General features: G+C 47.9%; 1 protein-coding gene across 4 annotated transcripts in view; it reads left to right on the forward strand.

The window, feature by feature from the left end:
• AKAP1 (A-kinase anchoring protein 1) overlaps positions 1-13120 on the forward strand; it is a 31451-nt gene extending 18331 nt beyond the window's left edge. For all 4 annotated transcript variants that reach the window (XM_015599331.2, XM_006924862.3, XM_015599330.2 and 1 more), the window contains 9 exons: positions 2297-2430; positions 4036-4162; positions 4698-4825; positions 5527-5704; positions 7230-7380; positions 7840-7907; positions 8338-8411; positions 8815-8877; positions 9406-13120. In XM_015599331.2, the coding sequence (XP_015454817.1) occupies positions 2297-2430; positions 4036-4162; positions 4698-4825; positions 5527-5704; positions 7230-7380; positions 7840-7907; positions 8338-8411; positions 8815-8877; positions 9406-9480 (998 nt within the window). In that variant the 3' untranslated portion in view covers positions 9481-13120. The remainder of the gene's footprint in view (positions 1-2296; positions 2431-4035; positions 4163-4697; positions 4826-5526; positions 5705-7229; positions 7381-7839; positions 7908-8337; positions 8412-8814; positions 8878-9405) is intronic.
• The last annotated feature ends 489 nt before the right edge of the window (positions 13121-13609 follow it).

A 13609-nucleotide genomic window follows, 5' to 3' on the forward strand; every position in this document is an offset into this window, starting at 1 on the left:
GGAACCAGCTCAAAGTCGGGTTCACCGATGAATCTAAGTGTGCCTCTTTTTCTCGAAACCACTAAGCTCTCCATGTCTCTTTATTTATTTATTTTTTAATGGAAACAGGCCCCCGTAGCTTTAATTCCCTTGAGTGCCAGGAATGGGTGTGATCTTTTTTTTAATGGTGTATTTCCTTTTAATCTTGTGCTTGTTCCCATGTCTTCACCTGCTTTCCTTCTCCAGAAGCCCTTTCCTGGTAAGTGCCCCGAGACTGGCCCCCACGCTCTCCGGCGTGGTCGCTGTCGCCTTTTCCTCCGCAGAGCGCCTCAGCCATTTTCTCTCTGTGCAGCTGCAGTCCCACCCCAGGAGAGAGGGGCACTTTGGTAACGAAGTGTCCACTGGGTTTCTCGAGTGCTGACCCCAGCGTAGACAGTTCAGACCGCTCACTTCCAGGTCAGCAGCTCCTGACCCTGCTTTGGCAGCTCCCCCGGAGTGTTTTCATGTATCTCATGGAATGAGACCACGAATTCCCTGCGTGGGTCTCTGACTTGCTAGTCCTGGGGTCACCCCCTGCTAATTCAGCTCCCGGAAGGTTGGGAATCTTTCTTGGGAGTTCTGCTTTCAGCAGCGCCCAGTTTGTACCACAGACTACACTTCGGCACCCCTAAGGTGCTATTGATTAAGACACTTCTGTTTTTTATGTATTTTTGAAAGAAAAGAAAATGCCAGTCATGAGTGCAAAAGGCCAGAGGCTGTAAGATACTCCTTAACTTCAGGGATGTTAAAATGTCGTTTTTAAAAAAGGCATCTTAAAATGGGCGGACATCTTTTAAGAATAAAGGGATTTCCCTTTGCCTATTGCCTAGCAGGTTAACAAGCCCCCCCACCATGTGCCAACTCTAGATTGAAAGTAGTAGCTACTCACGTACTGAAGGCTTCTGAGTTACAGCCTTGAAGAAGAGGCTGTGGCTGAGCTGCGGTGATTGGTGGGGAGATGTGAGGGTAGCAGATGGAAGCCTGGTAGTACCATTCACCAGCCAGTCAGCTGTGCCAGGCACTAGGCTCACGCCTTACACACATTCTCACCGGAGCCCTGCCTTGTGCATGGGGAAGTTGAAGCATAGAGGGTTCCAGCGATTGCCCAGCTGAGGGAGCTGAAAACTGGCCTTTGAGTGCAGCCTGCTAAAGTCCTGGTGTGGTCTGAGCCACCTCTGGGTGTCATTAGAGTGGCAGGGTACTATTCCATCCCACTCTGTTGGGGAGAGGCTGGAGGGCCCCTCATTTTGAGTGAGGGAGTCACTCTGAAGGTGGCTCTTTTTCAGCTAGGAGGGAATCTCTTACGCTTTACTCCACTGCATCCAGATAGTGCACGAGTTGCTTGGCAAAGCATTATTATGCCCAGGGTTTGGAGAAATCATGTGCATGATAACCTAATTAGTAGAATCTCAGGAGTGATCTATTTTTGGCACTTGAGTCGTCCATATTTAAGCAAGAGCCACTTCTCTTAAGCTGGTCTGGCCCCCTGTTTTTCTGTGATGGTCTCCTTGGCACACCCTTGATTGAGAGTAGAGCAGCCCAAGTTGGTGCCTGAGTCCTGCTGCCCGCTCCGTCCTCTTAGGAATGGGAGTAAGCTTTAGCCAGGGAGTTAAAGACCCACCAGGAGCTCAGAAGAGCAGTTACACACGTTTGGCCTTGTGCAGAGGGGAAAGGAGGGCCTCCTTCCTTCATCCACTGTGGGCAGGGCCCTGAGGGGCAATAAGGATAGGGCCCTCAGACAAACCAGCGAGGGAGGACTCTTTCTAGCTCTGCTTGGCTGAAGGCTACTACCTGTAAGCCAAGGCCTGGGGCCTTGGGAACTAGGGACTATTGGTGCAAGGGGCTGGCATAGACAGAAGGGTGTGGACTGGTTGTGGCTGGTTGTTACTGGTCAGTCTCCCTCTCTGGAGGCCTGCACCTAAGACCCAGCTCCTAGGACCATGTGGACCTGTGGCCCATCCCCTCCCCTGCCCCATAGACTCCTCTTCCTGGGCCAATGTCTTTTTCTTCCCAGTTCTGCTCCACTTGTCTGCTCCAGCAGCTGTGGCTGGGTGCAGCTGCCAATTAAGCAAGTGGGACTGTAAGTGACAGGCTAAAATTAGGTGTATCTACACCCCCGGCCCTCCTTTCTGAGTCTTCTAGACTGCTAGTTGACAGTAACTTGCTAAGCTTGAGGAGGGGGCAGAGGCTTCCCGGGAATGTGAGTTTGGGAGTTGTGTGTTTTAATTGCTCTAAGCCAGTGTCTGGGTATCTGTGCATGCTGCTTCCTCCCCTGCAGGTTCCGACGGGAACAGCATGGATTCAGTGGATGGCTGCTGTGGCCTCAGGAAGACTGATGGTTTCCAGAATGCCCAGGCGAGCTCCAGTCCTAAGAAGGTTGACCTCATTATTTGGGAGATTGAGGTGCCAAAGGTAAGGTCCGCAAGCTCAAAGTTCCCCCTGGCCCAAGGTCGTCAGGCTTAGGGGGAGAGGTCCCAGGGAGGGCCGGTCAACCAGGAGAAGCCCCTCAGTGAGCCAAAGCCTGGAGGGAAAGGAAACGCTGCACTCTGCCAAGGTTCAGAGAGCTTCCTGCAGAATGGAATTCCTCCAGCTGCCTTCGAGAGCATCCTATTCTTGTCCTCTTCAAACTCCCAGGCCTGCTTACCTCCCTGGGCTTTTCTTGTGTGTCCCGGGGCTCAGATCTGTTTGGGGACGCTTGCAGAAATGAAGACATGGGCCAGCCACGAGTCCCTTCACTGCACTCTGCTCAAGCTCTTCAATGCGAAGTATTTTATAACTGAGCACAGCATAAATCCATATTTTAGAGAACTTGGAAGTACTGAAATGTATGAAGAAAATAAAAATCAGCTTTAATCCTACCCCTGAGAGTGACTGGGAAGACTTTTATTTCCTTCTCGTCTTGCACCCTGCGGTTTTTAAACAAAACTGAGATTATGTTGCTTTAATTAATGCTTTTAAATATTTAACAATTTAATTTTCCTATGCTATTCTTTGAAAAAGTAATTTTAACTATAGTCATTGTGTGAATGGCAATTTACTTCACCAGTCCTCAATTCTAGGATGTTTAAGTTGTTTCTAGCTTCTTGCTATTCTGACTTACAACTTATTAGCTTGGTCTTGATGTTTATCTCTAGGGCTCAGAAATAATTGGCCAGCGGCATTCTCCCAGGGCACTTAGCTCCCTACCTTGTGGAAACTTGGCTTGATTTGAACTCTGGATCAGGCAGGCTGCTCTGACCTGGGGCGCTGGCTCCCTCTGTCCCTCCACCCCCAGTCATAGCTATCCTGCCCTCTTCTCCTTCAGTGACTACAAAGGGCACAGCCAGGCAGCTCTGGCTGTGGAGGCACCACGTCCTTAGTAGCTCCGTGGGGGCGGGGTCATTTGGGATTGATTCGGAGCTTGTCTTACATCATAGCTAAGTTTGGCTGCTTCTGCCTGCCTTGAACTTTGGCGTGCTGGGCACTTGTGTGAGCCTGGGGCTCTGAAGGCTCCAGCCTGCTGTCAGTTGGTAGCAGGAGCCCAAGGGTTCTTTCTTAGACCTTTATTTTTAAGTCAAGCCCCTTTATCTTGGGTCCTGGGTAGACTTGAAGAGCTGAAAGAGTCGTAAATTGCACCTTATATGCTGGCAAAACATCACGTAGTGTAGATTTGGGAGGGGGAAATACTACCTTTTCAGCGTTCTGAATTTGGGCCATATTGTTGGGGATGAAATGGGAACTGCTGAGTCCTAGAGCCAGACTGTGTATTTCAGTGCTTAGTAGCTGTGTGGTGTTGGGTGAATTACTTAGCCTCTCTGGGCTTGTTTTCCTCATCTGTAAAATGGTGATGAAGGTGCCTATTTCAAAGATACTATGAGTAAATGCAAATGCTTAGAATAGTGCCTGGCAGATGGGTGCTGGAATGTTAGTAATAGGTTTGAGTTTGACCTTGAAATTATGTCAAACAAAGGTAGGTTTTGGGGAGTGCAGACAGTTGTTTTCCCATTAACCAACTCACTCATGCACTCTCTCTCTCAGCACTTAGTTGGTCGGCTAATCGGCAAGCAGGGGCGATATGTGAGTTTCCTGAAGCAAACATCTGGTGCCAAGATCTACATCTCAACCCTGCCTTATACCCAGAACATCCAGATCTGCCACATAGAAGGTTAGTGGCCGCTGCTGCCCTGTGTTTAGTTTTCTTACCTGAAATGTAAGTAAATTGAAGTATTTGAGTCCCAATTGCTCCGCTTTTGGAATGTAAATCCGAAGAGAAAACTCTGTTCATTCCAGTGAAGGGAGCACTGGGTATTTTCCCTTCACCCCTCATTCTCAGTTCGGGTGTCTGAAGGAGACTCAGATCCCTCCCCAGACCTGGCGAGGAGGAGCATGGGCACTCGGGTGGGGGTGGGAGTGGGGGAGTAGGCTGGGTTTATAGTGCCTGCTGCAGTGTGGGATTTCCCTCCGGGCTTTTCCCATCTGCTAGCCTGTTACTGTATTCAAAGTACAAGTCTCAGTGGTAGAGGTTGTCATTGGAAAGGTTAATGGGTTTCTAGCCTCTTTAGATAGATGCCTTTCTTCCTAAGGAAAAACAGCATTTTGGCACCTTAGAGATATACTTGAACTCTAGGAAAAGTCCTTTGGAAATGGGTGTGTGCATGTCTTACCTACTTTGACTGTGTCCTGCTTCCACCCCTGTTCAGGTTCTCAGCATCATGTAGACAAGGCGCTGAACTTGATTGGCAAGAAGTTCAAGGAACTGAACCTCACCAATATCTATGCTCCCCCACTGCCTTCACTGGCACTGCCTTCTCTTCCAATGACTTCCTGGGTAAGCATGCTCCTGGGGGACCAGGACTTCCTACACCCCTTTACCCCAGCGTACCCCAAACAAGAAACTCCCAGCACCATGGGCCAAGAAGGCCAAAAGCTCATTGATGCCTGTGCCCTCTCACCATGGGCCTCTACGGGTCAGTTCTGCTTCTAGCCCGTGTCTTCTGGGGAAGGGTCAGGCTGGGGTGCTGGTAGAAAGCCAGAGCCCTGAGTGAGGCCACCTCTATGTACATTTTTTAATTTTTTTACGCCTACAGCACCTGGTCTTCCTGGGTGGTCTCCCATCCGAGTACTAACCAGGCCCGTCCAAGATCAGACGGGATCGGGCACGTTCAGGGCGGCATGGCCGTAAACTGAGGCCACCTCTAGTGGTTACCCATGGCAGGACAAGGGCCACGGTGGTATTGAAAAACTTTCCATGCTAAAGTAAATTTTCCTTGGCATGGCCGTAAACTGAGGCCACCTTTAGTGGTTACCCATGGTGTGGCAGGACAAGGGCCACAGTGGTGTTGAAAAACTTTCCATGCTAAAGTAAATTTTCCTTGACCCCTTGCCACCCGGGCGCCATGTTGCCTTGGGTTGCTGTGCCCTTTTCAAAGATGTGCTGGTTCAGAGACTTGCCCTGGGACCTGGGGGGCTTAACCCAAACGTAGAAGAGAAGGATTGCTTCAGTGCCCGCTGCCCCTCCCCCCTCTCCAGCTCATGCTCCCGGATGGGGTCACTGTGGAGGTGATCGTAGTCAACCAGGTCAGCGCCGGGCACCTGTTTGTGCAGCAGCACACGCACCCCACCTTCCACGCTCTGCGCAGCCTGGACCAGCAGATGTACCTCTGCTACTCTCAGCCTGGAATCCCCACCTTGCCCACCCCGGTGGAAAGTAAGTGCTGTCCCTAGGGGTCGGAGGGATGCCCTGGGCTCTGGCCCGGCCAGGGAGGAAGCTTTGGCGGGCGGCCTGTTCTGCCTCTTGTCTTGACCAGGAGGAAGCTTTTCTAGGGTCTTTCATGGGACCAGAACCCCTGAGTTCTTGCCGTTGACAGGGAGTTACTTGGGCCGAGTTGTCTGCCTAGCTTAAGATGCTGTTTCCATTGGCGGGCAGAGCCATGGGGTTGGAGTGGAGTTTTGACACGTAGATCCAGATCCCACTTTACCTGTTGAATGGGATTGATGCCCACTTGTTCCAGGATTAGGGTCATATGCTGTATGTGTTACATGTAAGGTACCTGATGCAGATACAGCTCTCATAGAACATCTCTTGAGTGCCGCAAACTCCTGGGTCGTTCCAGTGAAGTGACCCAGTCTTTAAGTGGACTGGGTCATCTCCGTTTGACAAGATTGACAAGAGAAAACTGAGTTTCTGAAGTCATGTGACTTGCCCAAGCGAGTGTCTGAGCAGGAGCTGGGATCTGAACCCAGCTGGACCCTTGAGTCCATTCTTCGTCACTGTTATCTGTGTTGCCTTGTTAGCAGGAATCGAATGTCAGGACATCTCTCCGCCCACCTCCATCAAGGACTCCTAATCTACAATCCCCCAGTGGGCTTCCAGCATTAGGAAAACCTTTGACATTATCTGTAGCATTTCATCTGATTTTTCTTTTAGAGGAATAAGGATTTTAGTTTTTATCAGATTCTCTATGTTGCCTCAACTCAGCGAGAAGCCACACTGGAGGCCAAGATGTGAGGGCACAGGGGTTGCCTTGTAGGGTCGGGACACAGTGTGGTCAGCTGTGTCGTAGACTCTTATCCCAGCTGGCCTGGGGCAGCTGCCAGGAATGTCACTGGGCAACCTCCGCCATGGTTCAGTCTGTCCTGCCCCTGCCACCCCAGGTTGGGGTTGGTGACTGTTGGGGCACTTGCTCCCTGGCCTTATTGGCTGCCCAGGGCTCCTCGTCCACAGCATCTTTCTGAAGCAAGGCCAGGAAGAAGTGGGATTCAGGCCTGGGAGTCTCCTTCTGATCAGTCCTTGATCTGAGTCGTCATGGGCTGGAGCAGATCCTAGATGCTGGGCCACTGAGATCCATTGCACCTAGAGGTTCTTGAGTCTTTCTAGGACTTTCCCTTAAGAATATAAGTCTCCGTTCCTTAAGTTTCATGTTTTACTTTTTTTCTCCGGCTAATCTGTGTCCATCTCAGGCTTCAGTTAAGCTTCACAGTAAACAAATCTAAATGAATGCTTTTTGGTCTGAATAGCTTTTGTGGCAGCACACACGCTAGGCTGAATTTCCTATGTCCAGTTTCTTCTGGTGGCCAGTCTCAGGCTCTGGGAGGCTCCAGGGACTCCTCGCCATTCCCGTCCCCCGTGGCCTTTGAGAAGGAGTGTGGGGAGGTGGGTTGCGTTGATTGGGTGGCCCCTGGGACCCTGCCCTGGGCCAGCCTTGTCCACACGCTCTCTTCCTGCCCCACAGTAACGGTCATCTGCGCTGCCCCTGGCGTGGATGGTGCCTGGTGGCGAGCCCAAGTGGTGGCCGCCTATGAGGAGACCAGTGAGGTCGAGATTCGCTACGTGGACTATGGTGGATATAAGAGAGTGAAAGTAGACGTGCTCCGGCAAATCCGGTGAGTCAGGCTCCTCAGGCACACACTCAGCTTGTGAGGGGACTGTGATTTCCGCATGGCTGGCACAGTTCTGCCAAGCCTGGGACATGGGTGAATTCTTCCTCCTGCTGCCTGCTCTGCTTTAGTGGAGTCTGGTATAAACAGACTTCGCTGTTTGCCTCAGCCAAACTGAACTAGAAAGGCCTGTCTTATGGAAGATTTCCCCGAGTATCATGGCAAAAAGGAAGCAGGCTTCTTTTAGGGAGTTTGCGGGAAGTCCCTCTGAGGTCAGACTTGCAGCGGGACCGGCGGCCTGCATTCAGAGCTATGGGGAGCTAAGGCCTGCTGCCCATCAAAGGTGCCTCTGCTCTGCTTCGTCCTGGGATGCAGGGGTCACAGCACTAAGCAGAAGGTAAATGTCAGCCTGGAGTGGAGTTGGCCTTCAAGTCCATGTTCAACGTGTTCTTCTTGTTTTCCTAGGTCTGACTTTGTGACCCTGCCATTCCAGGGAGCAGAAGTCCTCCTGGACAGCGTGATGCCCCTGTCAGGTAATGGGTGGGGGCCTCTGGCCGTGGGCTTGGTGAGGGATGGGGGCAGTTGTTGAGAGTAGCTCTTTCTCTTGGAGAGCCTTGTTCTCCCCTGGGGAGTTCATGTTAACACAGATTGCTTCCACTGCCAGTTTCTGACTCGTAGCTTTGAACCAAGGCCTGAGAACTTACATTTCTAAGTTCTTATGTGATGTTAATGCTGCTGCCCCTCTGGTCTTTTCTTGCCCTGTGGGTAGTCTGTATCAGGGACCCTGAGTGTATATAGAGGCCTGGGCTCTGTTCCCGACACAGGTGGCTCTGCCAGATGAAGTTCTCAAGGCCCATGGCAACGTCTAAGGCCTTCTACTTAGAATACACCTGGAAGCTGTGTAAGTGACAAGAGCACCTTGGTTCAATGAGAGTCTAAATGCTGATTTTCCTCCTTCTAAAGATGATGACCACTTCTCACCTGAAGCGGATGCAGCCATGAGCGAGATGACAGGAAATACAGCACTACTGGCTCAGGTGTGTGGCTGGTGGGTGGGAGGCGGGCCAGGCCTCACTGGGTCTGCCTGAGAAGCCTTCTGCCTGGCTCGAATGGCTTCCAGCCTCATCTGAGCTTCTTGGGAACTGACTTATAAACTCCTGCCTTCCTGTGGCTCCTGCCCTAGGTTGGCCAACAGTCTTTTTTTTTTTTTTTTTTTTAATTTAAAAAAATTTTTCAATTATAGTTGGCATACAATATTTGATTCAAGTGTACAATATAGTGATTAGACATTTATATAACTTATGAAGTGATCACCCTGATAAATCTAGCACCCACCTGACACCATATATATTGACTTAGTTATTGACTAAGGCTGACAGTCTTTAAGGAGAGGTGCATGGGGTAACTTTTAAACATGCTTTCTGTTTGTTTTGTTTTTAGGTGACAAATTATAGTCCAACTGGCCTTCCTCTGATTCAGTTATGGAGTGTGGTTGGAGATGAAGTAAGTTCTGTCCATTTTTTCCTTCTAAGTTACTGGCCAGCAATAATGATTGATTTCAAGCTGGTTCTGCCATCGTTTCCTCTTGAGCTAATTAGAGGATGTAATTATAGACTAGTGTCCCCCAGAAGACATTTGGCAATGTCTGGAGACCTTTGTGTTGACACAGTTGGGAGTGGCGATGCTACTGTCATCTAGTGGGCAGAGGCCAGGGGTGCTGCTAAACATCCTACAGTGCACAGGACGGTTCCCACAAAGAATTATGTGGCCCTAAATGTCAGTGGGCCTTCCTGGGCCTTTGTCCATTGGGTTTCCTACTCCTCCATCTCATGATGGTATTAAAGCTTAGATTTCTCTGTCCTCATGCCAGTAGAACATGTAAGTAAATGTCCCCGTTTGTCCAGAAAATGAGGCAAGCTCCCCACCTCCGTTACTCCCGTGCCTGTTGCCTGCAGCGGTGGCCTGGGACTGGCTTGAGAAATGGCCCCTAGGTGCCGCGGGCAAAGCTCTCAAGCGAACTTTCTTTTCTAGGTGGTGTTGATAAACCGGTCGCTGGTGGAGCGAGGACTCGCTCAGTGGGTGGACAGCTACTACACTAGCCTCTGACCCCACCCCCCACAGACGCTGGAGTCTTTTTTGCACTGTTGAAATTGGGCTTGGCACTCAAGGCAAAGACTTTACATCAGAATAACAAATGTTGTCCTCAGAAAGTCCTTTTTTTCACGTTGAGAAGATGGTTCGTCTCTAAGAACAAGGAAGGAGCTGTGGGTTCTTTCAAAGCCATAGGATGGTGTTTTAACAAGCCAGTCGGCTTAGCCTGGTTCTGAGCTGTTAATTATCTGCACCAGGTTGTCCTATCCCCCTTCCTTTTATTCCTCTCTTCTTCCTTCCTCCCCTACCCCAAACCAAACCAACGGTAGCAGACAGGCCGAGGGATGTGTTGCTTGCTTGAGAGGGTTTCTTCCTTTGCTTCAAAATCTTTCTTCAGGGAGCAAGACATGAACTGACTAATTGGTATCAATTACTTGTACAGCTTACATAAATGAATTTATGATACTTAGCCAGTTTTTATAAACTTCACCTAGGTCTCTAAGAAGGCAGACTTTTTAAAGCTTATGTAAATACAAAGCAATCAAACCTCCAGCCTTGGTCAATGGGGGAAGGGATGTTCTCGCCAAGCCTGGTTGTAATTTGTAACCATTTTCTATTTGTGCAAACTCTGTAAATATATGTTTAAAAGATGTAATATTTTGTACAAGATACACTGGAGAACAAAGGGAACTCAAGCTTTTTCCACAGCCCATGTCATCTGTGAGCAGAAGTTACTTCCGCGGAGTGCAGCTGCCCACGCCAGCTCGCGCTGCGGGCTGCGGGCTCCCGTTGCGTCCTACGTACTGAACAGGGTGACTGTATAATATAGATTGTGATCCAGGGATTTTTTTTTTTTTTTCTGTACAAATTTGTTTAAAAAAAAAAAAAAGCAACTCATTGAATTACCTTGCAATGGTGTGTTTGATTCTTTTTTAGACCGGTTCCAGCATTGTGCAATTTAAAATAAGTAACGTAAGCTTATATAAATCTTGAATTGTATACATTATAGATAGCTTTGAGTTCATTCGTTGCATGGTGAAAAAGATTGGGGAGGGAAGAGGAGGATCGTGAGTGCGGTGTGCTGGAGGGTCGATCTCAAGGAGACGATGGCTCTTTGATTTTGGCCAGAAGTTTCCATCTGGCAGTGGAGCTTCCTCTGGATTCCTCCCGCGACTATCTCAAATAGCTAGCTTGAGTTTAAAGCACTGGTTTCCAAAATTCTTCGTGCATTCTTAATAGATGTATGAAGTTATTTAATTTATTGCAGTGGTAAGAATGCTATATAAAATACACATACATTTACATGGTGAGAGCAGATACTAAATGTTGACTTACCTCTTCTTACAGGCAGGGTCAGGCCTCTTAGACCAGGCCTCTGAGCCTCCAAGCTGACCTAGCCTTTCAGGGTTCTCTAGAGAGCTGAGATGGCCCGAGGGCCTTTCACACCAAAGGAATCCCTTCCCAGAGCTGTGGACAATAAGTGGCGAAAAGCCTAGGTTTTTCCCTCATCTGTAGGATCAGATAGGAATGCTACCTCAGAAGGCAAGGACGTGAAATCACGGAAGCATCCCCTGCTTGTGCAGAGTTGGCCCTCGCGAGTTCTCATGTATTCTTAGCTGCCCGTAGTCCAAGTCTCAGTGGTAATTGGGTGCGACTGGCCAAGTCATGTTACACCCAGATCTCAGTTTGTATCGCTGGAGTGGGAAAAGGGTGTATGGGAGCCTTCAAGCTAGTTTGGAGAGCTCCAAAGCCTGGTGTACAGATTTGGCTTTTATTTTTGGCAGCCATTGAGAGGTTTTAACGGAGGAGGAACCACGTGATTCTGGTGCAGGGAGGAGGATGGGGGAGGTGGAGAAGCAGAGACCAAAGCCAGTATGGTCCAGACAGGTGGCTTCCTCTCGGATGGCTCCTCCATGACAAGTGATGTGGTCAGGGTTCTTAGATCAAGCCTCCAGGATTGAGCGGGTCGGGGAGAGCAGTGAGGATGAGGAAGTGGGCTGCTCTTGTATCTCTCAGGTCTCATCTGAACCTTCTGGGGTGGTCCGCTAAACGAGATTTGGTGCATGGGAGGAAAAGTGAGTTGGAGGTTGGTAAAAGGCTTGCATTGTACCCTTTGAACAACTCTTCTCAAATTGTTGGCTTTTGATCAATTTCCAGAGTTCTGAAAAAGTTGATTCTGACCATTTTGCCAGTAATCTTGTTGCTTTTATGGAGGAACAGATTTATAGAGGTCTGGCTGCGCCATTCCAGGCCAGTACGTTTTAGACTTGTTCTTTGAATTAATTACCTGTGAGCCATCACAGAAGCTGGCACTGCGGAGATTTGGTGATTTGCCCCGGGGTGTTGGGGAGAGAGATGGGATGCTGAGTGCAGGAGGCTAGAGTTTCTAGCCTGTTTTTCCTTCAGCTTGTGCATGACTTCTCCTCAGGTCCTTGGGCCCCTGCCAGGTGCAGGAGGGGTGACTGGTCCTAGTAGGGGGGCTGGGTTCTGGGGTTCTGCTATACATACAGTCTTAGGCCAGTTAGAGGTTATCTCTAACCATCCCAGGCTTAAGGTAAAACAAGATTAATAGCCAGGGTTATGGACTGTTTACTGTGTCCGATGCTGTGCTGTTTGTAGGTAATACTTGGTCCCCAGTGAGGCAGGGATCGACCTTGGAGATAGAAGGTGGTGACTTTAGAAGGTGGTTTTTGGAAGGAACAGATCTGAGCCTCAAAGCCAGGTTTTGCCTTGTTTTCTTAACCATGGCCCCTGAAGCCACAAGAGGAAGGTGGTGCCGTGTTCCATCCACCAGATAAATGCCACAGTGCTTCAACGATCAGCCCCTAGGAAAGTTTGACACTTAGAATGAAAAAAAGACTGCGACAGGAGAGATCAGTTATTTTGCCTATATGAAAAATTAAAGTTTGATGTACACAAAGCCAGGAGAAACTTGTAGCATCTAAACCAAAAGTGAACATTTTTAACCTACGATGATCTAAAAGGAAAACTTCGTCTCCATTGGAAAATGTCGGAAAGGATATGGGCAGAAAATAGGAAATCTGGGTCTGTTTCTCGGCCAGCGCTGCCCAATAGAAATCCATGAGCCATCTGTGTAATTGAAAATTTGCTAGGAAAAAGAAACATGAAATTAATAATAGTTTATTTAACCCAATATCTCATTTCACATAGACATAAAAAAATATTAACATTTTACCATGTCTTTGAAATCCAGTGTGTATGTTTCATACTTCAGCCTGTTTCAATTCAGACTTATCACAGTTCAGGTGCTCCGTAGCCACAGGTGGCTTGGGACAACCAAACCAGACAGCACAAGACGAGGCTATTCCTTGGATCACCATTGCACAACTACTAACAGCCTTATACATATTCTTCCTTACTTTATTCCAAAAGTTCTAGGTGTTTTTGCACATTTTTCCAGATGAATTTCAGAATGATTTTTTTGGGGGGGTTGGGGAATGGCTCATTATAAATGTTCTACTAACATTTGAAAATAATGTATATTGTTGGTTTGGTATAAAGCTTTTATGTAATCATTAAATTGGGCTTGTAAATTATTCAGATCTATTGTTTTTTGCCCCCTTCATTCTTTTTTTTTTTTTGCCTGTACTCTGTCCATATCTAAGAAAAGCACATTAAATGATTCTAATATTGTCATGCTTTCTGTTTTTATTTTTAAGTTCCTTTTATAAGTTTCAGTTATGATGCTTAGTTTGAAAAAGCTCATGAAAAGTATTTCCTCATCAATATAAAATAGCGTTGGTGTCCTGTTGGTGCTTTTTGTTTTGAATTTTATATCCTTTTTCTCTGTCACTTTAGGCAAGTGGCTTATAAACACATTACTAGAATTTTTTTTTAAGTGAAATCTGGAAAGTCAATAGATGAATTTAACTTGTTAATTGTGATCACTGTTGCAACATTTGCCTTTTAGTTCATTTTCCTATTTTCTAATTGTTTTTTTCTGCTTTCCTCATGATTTGCTTGATTAAAATTTTCTCCCTAGTAAATTTAGCATCCAACATCTTGTTTCCATATTATCAGTGGATATCAGTTATCCACTGATAAAAATGTTTCTCTCAATATCACTTATGTAAGGCTTTCTTCCTTACTGAACACGAACCTCAGCAGAATGCCAGATTTCTGT

This window comes from Pteropus alecto, unplaced genomic scaffold, assembly GCF_000325575.1.
Source record: "Pteropus alecto unplaced genomic scaffold, ASM32557v1 scaffold98, whole genome shotgun sequence".
Classification (NCBI taxonomy): domain Eukaryota; kingdom Metazoa; phylum Chordata; class Mammalia; order Chiroptera; family Pteropodidae; genus Pteropus; species Pteropus alecto.